This window comes from Thunnus albacares, chromosome 8 (genome assembly GCF_914725855.1).
Source record: "Thunnus albacares chromosome 8, fThuAlb1.1, whole genome shotgun sequence".
Lineage (NCBI taxonomy): Eukaryota > Metazoa > Chordata > Actinopteri > Scombriformes > Scombridae > Thunnus > Thunnus albacares.
In genome coordinates this window covers 18,840,718-18,849,438 of record NC_058113.1, presented here as the reverse complement: position 1 = coordinate 18,849,438, position 8,721 = coordinate 18,840,718, and the positions used below count along the sequence as shown (strand labels likewise).

At 43.0% G+C, this 8,721-nt stretch overlaps 1 protein-coding gene across 2 annotated transcripts; it reads right to left on the bottom strand.

Annotated features, from left to right (window-relative positions):
* Nucleotides 1-41: 41 nt before the first annotated feature.
* osgin2 (oxidative stress induced growth inhibitor family member 2) lies at nucleotides 42-7,509 on the bottom strand. Of its 2 annotated transcripts, XM_044359264.1 has the most exons (6): nucleotides 7,272-7,509; nucleotides 3,935-4,027; nucleotides 3,680-3,816; nucleotides 3,397-3,588; nucleotides 3,195-3,286; nucleotides 42-3,096 (listed from the first exon to the last, which is right to left on the bottom strand). In XM_044359264.1, exons 2-6 carry the CDS (start codon nucleotides 3,999-4,001, stop codon nucleotides 1,938-1,940), a joined length of 1,647 nt encoding a protein of 548 aa, XP_044215199.1. In that variant the 5' UTR covers nucleotides 4,002-4,027; nucleotides 7,272-7,509; the 3' UTR covers nucleotides 42-1,937. The 2 variants fall into 2 exon arrangements, with proteins under 2 accessions (XP_044215199.1, XP_044215198.1); XM_044359263.1 differs by lacking the exon at nucleotides 7,272-7,509 and having other exon boundaries at nucleotides 3,935-5,208.
* Between the last annotated feature and the right edge of the window lie 1,212 nt (nucleotides 7,510-8,721).

The following is an 8,721-nucleotide window of genomic DNA, read 5'->3' as shown; positions in this document are numbered from 1 at the left end:
TGGGAAATCACCTGTTTATTTGTCTGGTTAATGTTCATCACTCGAATCATCATGATGGAGGGAAGTTGACCTGGAATAATCATTTTCATCTGACATTCCCAAACAGGCTAGAAAGAAATCTAAATTGGATGGTAAACAGATTTGTGTCTTGTGTTTCACAAATGTTAAGAAAAACCTATGATGACTACAGTGATAATAGTTGGTAATAGATATTGATACGTAAATTGTCCAATCATGCAAAAAGACTTAAGTGGCTACTGTTAGCCTCTACAGGGATCGCCACAACATGTTATAAGTGGCATAATGTAGTTACGAAAATACAAAGTGGCTGCTAAAATTCAATTTGATATAAAAATACATTATTTGGATGATTTGATTGCAAAAGTGGATATTTTGCATTTGTGTTTTTTCTGTTGTGTTTTGTTTTTGGCTCTTTTATAAGCCCCTTCTCTCCATGTGTATCTATACGGGCTTTGATTCAGATAAACTGGCACTGACTCTGCCCGAAATGACAAGAAAATTTGCACTAATTATTGTAATTGTGGCATCTAGATAACTGGATTATTATTAAAGAATTATGTGACTTTTCCACTATATTGTAACCCTGCTGTAATTGGCAATTATCTGAGGTTAAAGGACCATGCTGGTGTTTGTTGTTTTATTGTATTTTCTACAAATTGTATTTCACCACTAAAGAAGCCTCTCAGTGAACACCATGTCCATCTTTATTTTGTCTAAATTTATCATTGTGCGGTAACAGTTTAAAGCACGGACTGATGACTCTGCTGGTGTAGTGTTTTCATGAGTTGGTGAGAAGCTTCCTCTTGTCAGAATTTGGAGTTGGCAGCCAAATGGCAGGAGTGTTCACGGTTTTCTACCCAAAAAAGAAACAATAAGTAAACATTATTGTGAAAATGATACTGTTTAATTAAATTTAGTGCTATGAAGATTGGTGTTTTTTCTGAGTATAAATGTAAACAAAAATAAAGATTTTCACCATTTTCACCATTCTCCTGAGTACCTATATGAAGATAATATTAAAAAGAAGAAAAATGTAAAACACCAGAATGGTCCTTTATTGACCATATCTTATGCCATGTCACTTGAATTCAAACTTATTGCTCACAGTAAAATTAGCAACGGGCATCCATGAATACATTCAGATCTGCACGTGAAATTATTTGCATAGAAAGCCTCTCAGTAGCGCTACAACTAAAGAAACAGGTCAGATTTATTAGACTCTCCTAACTTTTTTTAGGTATATGGCTCCGACTACCTACAATAGCAGCTAAATGAAGAGTCATCAAAGACTCAAAAAAGCAAAGAATGGTAGGCTCAGAATAATCAGGAACATTAAGATTGCTTAGCCATGAACTTGTTGGGTCACACTCTATGAAATAATAAGTTTGTAAGTGGGACCACAGGTTGCTCTGTGTGCCTCTATCACTTTCAGAACTATTAGCTTTATGTTCCATGGAGATTTATAGTAGTGGTTTCTACTTTTGAGCAATCCCTCTCCTAAAGGGCTAAACTGAAATCAGCAGCAAATTAAGTGTTGTTAGTAGATGGGTTGAAAGACACAAGGTGAACAAATAAATAACCCTGATGAAAATAAGGTCCCATTCAGTTGTGAGGTTACAGATCGACTAGAAAACATTGGCACACGGTAGCTTGGACTTCTGGGGACTTCTTATGAAGTCAGACAAGACTCTTGAAAGCTGTCTTTTGTTTCTTTAGAAACTAATTAGTGTACATCCATTGTCTTTTTTGGTCTCAGAAAGTTGTAAAAATGCCTTAGCTTTGATGAAAAAACACTGCATTAATGATTAAAACATTAAAACTCTTGTTTTCCTCTTCCCCTTTTACATCAGTTGGTAAAAGCACTTGAAATCTGTGCCCTACGACCAACATGTACTACTCTCTTCTCCATCACTTTTTCAAATGAAGTTATTCCCCCCATTGCTGATGAGCTTCCCCTTCTTCTTGAGTCTCTTCAGCAGACACGAGGAAATGCCCAAAGCGCCACCCTTCAAAAAGCGAACAAAGTTGTCTCCCACCAGCGGGCCCATGGCAAACAGACCTGGCTCCTTGGTACACTCAAAAGTGTAGGGGTGGATGTCAATGGGGTTCTGCTTGCAAGAGATGGGTTTTGTTGGATCCTGACCCAGGTACTGGCCCTGCCCCTTCAAGAAAAACAAGTTTGGGTTGGTCCCAATCAGCACCAGGGCCATGGAGATCTTGAATGCCTTCAGGGAGTTGTTCCCCTGCAGCAAACACTTCATGTCAGACTGGAGGGACACCACACAGTGTTCGGGGAAACTGGTGTAATCAGGAAACAGGCTGACACCAGTATTACCAGCCATGTTACCTGCGGTAAGTTGGGGCTTTGGGCACATCTTGGCACAAACGGAAGAAGCAATACTCACTGGCTGGGATCTGTTTGAAGCAGAGGAAGGAGCCACGTTTGTGTAGGTCTGAGAGCACATCATGTTGTAGACTTTTTGGTATTCTGGGTACAGGGTCTTGGGCAGCTGTTTGAAGATGAGGTCTGAGTCGTCTACGCTCTTACGAAAGACATGTAGCACTCTGATGTTGCTGTTGCAAGCACACAGAACTGCATCTGCAGCACTTAAACCAGCACCTACGATTAAAACCGGATCGGAGTTCATGTCCAGTTTTCTCCGGCTCACAGCCAGGCCAAGGTCTGAGATGTTGTGGAATACAAATGGTAGGTCCTCCCCCTCTACGTTTAATCGAACTGGTGAATCAGATGCACCGGTGGCCAGAACTACATTCTCAGCAAACAGAGAGAAGGGGACATGAGTGTCGTTCTGCACCTGCTGGTATCCCCTCACTTCCCAGAGAGCCCCCCCTCCATTTCCTTCAAAGCCCTCATTCCCACCATCTCCCACCCCTCCATCTCCTTCATCATTGTGCCCATTTTCAAGACCTTCCCCCTCGTGCCCCCGGCAGAGTTTCTGGACGGAGGTCACATAGGTGTTGTCAGCAAAATTCTTTTGGAGGCCCTTTAGCTTCACATAGTTACGGTAATAGGATGAGATCTCTTCTGGGGTGGCTCTGTCACTGGTTACATCCCTAAAGAGAAGAGGGCAGACGATGAGCAAAGAAGTAGCACAGACTTAAACTGTGGCTTAAGTGATGTCTTTGCTGTCAACCTTGTCCTCTCACAGTACCTTCGTTTTCCGTTGGTCAAGTCTCTGTAGTTGACCCCGGGAAGCTCCATCCAGATGCCAAGACTAATAGTTAGCATGGAGCCTTCCATTGCCTGAGGAGAACAGAGAGGGAGAGAAGAAAATGAATGACGCCATTTCATAGGACAAAAGCACGTTTGGCAGTGGATAGTTTCAAGGAAGAAGATTATTTGGAATTGCTTACATGCCAGGCACCTCCAGGTGTTGCCCTCCCCAAGACAAGATGTGGGATGTGTTGTTGTTTGTCCCTCCTCCACTGAAGGACTGGGGGGAACTCATAGCCAAAGTCAGCATTGGGGTGCAGGAGTGTGTCAAACAGCACAGCCACGGGGTTCCTTGACCTCCCCTCAAGACCTTCACTCAAATATTCCAGGTCCTGCAGAAAGAAAGACCAAATCATGACACCTCTGTGATTGTGTGGTCAAATGGACTGTGCATATTTGTGCGTGTGCAGTAGGTGTTTTCACCTGTTCAGTGATGGGTAGATGCTTGGTCTCCTGCAGTTTTCTGTATAGTATCGGGTTCGGGTGGACCGTTGCTGTGTCTAGGTAAGGCTTGTATCCACTCAGCAGGTATGACAGACAAATACCTGATGGCCCATTGCCTGAACACAGACCCGGGTTTGTGATGGATTAGCATCACGGCAATGCAAACATTAGGTTATACAAAAAGTATGTGTGGAATTCGGGCCACAGTGTGAAGGTTAAGGGCGAAATATTTACCTATGATGACCACAGGAACAGTGGGTGGGTGCTCTTGTGGCAGAGTGGTCTCTTCCAGAAGAGGCATGGCTGTAGCCTGGGCCAGAGCCGGCACTGTGGAGAAATAGAGGGATAGAAATGTGAGGAAAGTTCTAGACATTTCTGCAACTGACCATTTGATATTCAACTATAGAGCCTTGTTTGCCCTTTGTACCCAACACTGCTTCCATTTTTCTGAGTCAGATTATTTGAACAGGTTCAAACCGGCTAGCTGTCTTTGTGTCTGCATGCCAGTGTTGTTGTTGTCTCATGTTAGCTTAGATCCTGTCTCCATCCACCATCATCAGCTGACTCAGAAACACACAAATCGAGGGGGGGAAAAAAACCTTTATTCATCCTGTTATTGTGCTTCCACACACAGCCATGACCCTCCCCCGTCTGTCTGGGGCTTCACACACACGTGGAAACAGGCCGCCACAACACAACGTGCCCCCAGTCTTTCTCTTTGCCGTCCCGCCAACGTCCACACACCCCCTGTCCTATCAAACATGGCCCGCGGCGAGACTAGCCTCTGTTAACCCCGGTGCCGCTTCTCAAACAAAAGGGAGTTCTAATCAGATTTATGTAGGCTTGGGTCTGTTGTGCAACGTTGCCGTTGAGAATGTGTGGTGTGTGTTTGAGTGTTACACGACAGTGCCATTGTGTGCCCGCCGGGCAGCAAATCCCCCCTGATCACTCCTCCGAGTGGGCCCTAATCCCACTGGGCCTGTTTATGTCTTTACCGCCCCTTTCAACAGCAGCAGGATGAGAATGTGGTCCTGGCATGCTGACAGACCAGACCATCAGAGCTCCTCCTCTCATACCCACTGCCGCCACCACACACACACTCACAGGCGGTCCCGCCAAAACATTACCCGCCGGCTACAGCATAACACTGCCCACTTGCCCCAGTTTCATACTAACCAAAACACTGTCCACGCTGCTTTTGTCTTACATCCCAAAACTCACATGCCTCCCTGCTGCCAACAGAGTCCACCTCATTTCATGTGCACCCCGCTCTCCCTCCCTCCCCCGTCTGACCTGTGTCTGTAAGCCAACTGGTTGTCTTTGGTGGTCGGCTTGTTTACCCTTTTCAGTGAAAGCACTGGGATTCCTCACATTGCCTGCCCTGTTTGGAGAATGTCTTGCCCCTAGTTGGCAGGTTGTTACGGGTATTTCCGTGTCACTGCTCAGTTTCATGAATTAAACAGAATGTGAACTAAAAAAACTACAACTTGTGTTGTTGTTTTTTTTATAAATATCGTAATGATGATGGTACAAAATGATGTGAAATGCATAGATTTTAGTCAAATAACATCACATTTTCTTGGATTCATGAATTAAAGTGTTTAGTTTACAATCATTATTTTCACTTTTACATCATAGGTTATGGAAATAGATACCCTTTAGAAGTTAATTCACAAGAATATATGTTTTTCAACTTTTCCACCAAAAGAATATAGACCAGGTCAAAGTAAGTTTCAAATCTGACTTACAAAACAGCACTATATTGTTGAGCCAGGATGTCCATTCTTGTCCTAGGTAACAGTATGTGTGACAAAATAACTTCAACTAAAATGTCCAAAGGCTTGTTTAGTCACACAGCAGTATGTTGTGTGTATTTGGGATGGCTGGGATTGTTGTCCAGCCTCCTGAACATGCAAACTTAGCCCTCTAGCTCTCACTCTGAGTAGGATTACTACAATACATCCATTACTGTGACATCAGGTATGTAAATATGCAACAACAGGGCTGCATTGTTGCATCATGTTGTCTTTACACCTGTTTTACAATACAATTTTACATTTCAGTGCCAAAGAGTAAATAATGTTTTTATTGTCCTGTTGCTCTCATTGGATCAACCCATTTAGAGAAAGATTGAATGAATAAATGAATGAAAAGTCTGGATGCTTTAAATACTCTATCTTTGACATTTAATTAAACTCTATTCAATACCAAAGTAAAAACAGATTCAGTGCAGACCATCTAATTTGTTTTACCTAAAATAGGGAGTCATGAATATGTTTTTACTTTTTGGAAACAAACAAAATAAAACAATATACCAACAGTGAAAATGTGATAGTAACAGAAATACCCAAACCGAAGATTTTAGTTGACTTTATTTTTGGTTTGTTGTACCCTCTGTCTGCCCTTTGATGCGCCTGCATGTGCGCGTTTTGCAGCATCTGTGTAGAGGACGGACCATACTTTTCTAGAACATGGTGCAGTGAGTATAGCAGGTTATCTATAGCCGTGGTTCTCAAACTTTTTCTCGTCACGGACCCCTAAACTCACATAAATTAGACCACAGACCTCTATCTGATAAGATTTTTGCTTTTAGATGTTTTATTACAAAAAGTGTATGAAACCCATGACCAAAATAGTCATACGGTCTGTCATTCTGTTACTTATGGATGGAATTATAGTCAAAATAAATTATTCCCCTTTTTGCTGTGGACCCCCTGGAACCCCCTCAAGGACCCCTGGAGGTCCCCGGACCCCATTTTGAGAACCACTGATCTATAGAAAACAAATGAAACATAGCAGCATGTTTGGCTTTTAAGGTTCAGCGTGGTCAATAGACACATATTGTACAGATTTAAATCAATCAGAATTGATGTAAATCATTTGGAAACACTGCTTGAAAATATTACTTCAGTTCCGATCAGGATTTGTCATTTTCAGACTGAGTGAGTACACGCTCTGTGTAAAATTACGTTGGGTTTACGCAGGCCTACAAATACCGCCTCGTCTTTGCAACTTGTGCCAATTTGCACTGAGCAGCCTGCAGGTCAGTTTCTAAATTAGGCTGACTTGAACTCAGCGAGTCAGTTTCTAAATTAGGCTGACTTGAACCCAGCATTAGGGCTGGTTCTATGCGTGGATGTTGCTGCAGTACAGGCTACTCAATGATGTAGCAGTCTGTGTTACTCCAACATACACATCCTCCTCATGGACCCACAGCCTCAAACCTCCCACTCCTGACTCTAGCAGCGATCCTTGCAGCCTGCGACCAATAAGGCACAAGGAGCACATGCGACAGCGTTTATGTCACCATCATTGCATAATTTAGGTCAAACACACACTCACGAGCATCCGAAACACTCGACCAAGGACATGATTTCTTACCGCACTGTGACTTATCTCTCAATCTCCCAGCCGCGTCCTGTTATCACGACCCACGGCGGCGTTTCTAACCGTATAAGTAGGCAGTTATCGGTGGGAGGACCTACGATATGCAACTGTCCGGGGTCTTGCATGAGATAAAAAGCCAACCTCTCTCTCGTCATCACACACACACATACGCACACACACTTACCTCCGTGCAGTTGAATCCGAGCAGACCTGGTATGTTCAGGTCTGATCAGGCTGTAATTACCGTCTGAGGGGTAGATCTCTATGTGGCAGAGAGAGAGTGTGTGTGTGTGAGAGAGAGAGAGGGAGATAGAGAAACCGGGTCCTGCGTTTGGTTTTGTCGTCACATGCGCATCTCTCTCTCTACACCGGCAGGCGTGAGCGCGTCCACAGAGATGAGAGAGCCGGAAGATCAGAGCATCTCTCAGCATCCGCACAGCGCCGCCGACACTGTGCTGCTCATTGTTTGGGGCTGATGTGGAGACAAATGCGCTGCCCAAATGTAAAAAAAAATGCTCAGGTCCAACACAATACCCATATAGAAACAAATAAAGCCCTGCTATATGGGCCCCTATAAACTGTGATAGGGTTTTCTTTACATCCAGTATGAAAGAGTTGGATTGAACAAACATAATGGGGATTATGTTGTACTGAGAACCTTCTGGTAGTGAGGCTAAAGCTGAAAAATGAAATGTAGGTGGCGCTTGAGAAAAGGCTATTCAGGTTGAAAAGGGATTCATCCTCTGGGGAGCTTAAATGTGCTCACTAAACTTTTAATAATCTGACCTATAGACTTGGGAGATTTCACCTGACGGTGGTGCAAGTGAAAAGGCAAGGGGTTGAACCTAATTTCTTCTGATTCATCCTCAAGGGACCATGAATTTCACCTAAATTTGACCATTGCCGTTAGGGAGATGCATCTTTTCATGTTACACGTTTTGGATATGGTGGCACTTGATGACAGGCCGGGGGGGGGACCAGAATCATTAGGAATCATCCTCTTGGGACCATAAATATCCGCATCAAATGTTGGAATGAAAGACCGACCAATATACACATGTTGCCAACCAGTTCCGACATCAGAAAAGTGTTGGAGAAGAGGATTTCTGATGGCCCTTTTGATGGTGTATACTGGTGCCTTAATTAGGCTCTGATGTTTTGGGGCAATAACTATATGAATTATATGCTGTATGATGTAAAGTGTAGTTTTTATGCTTTGTAAATGAACATACAATGTTCTATGAAGTAATACTTTCAAACATTGCTACTACCAACTTAATTAATTACTTAATTTATAATTGACATATGGGGGGACAAAATGACTCAAACACCTAACAATGTAATGCAATTCAGTATACTACTGTCAGTTTGTGGCTTTGTACGTCAGATTATAAATCTTCACAGCTATGATCATACAGTACATTATTTGATGACAGCCACCTTGTCATAGCCACATCATGGGTTTGCCGACATAAAGCACAGGACATTTCCCAGGTTTTGTGTCCCACACACAGCTGCTGTATCCACCAAGTAATAATGAGGCAAAAAAACTGAATGAAGGGAAAATGTTATCTACCAATGCTTGAATTTAGAAGAGAAGAGGATGTATGAAAATGTGTAAAAACATCTCAAAA

Coding starts and splice junctions, on each gene's coding strand:
- osgin2 (XM_044359263.1), bottom strand. CDS start 4,073: ATGTCTAGAACTTTCCTCACATTTCTATCCCTCTATTTCTCCACAGTG. Junction 3,817..3,934: donor TGTTCCTGTGGTCATCATAG/GTAAATATTTCG, acceptor GTCTGTGTTCAG/GCAATGGGCCATCAGGTATT. Junction 3,097..3,194: donor TTGACCAACGGAAAACGAAG/GTACTGTGAGAG, acceptor TCTTCTCTTTAG/GGATGTAACCAGTGACAGAG.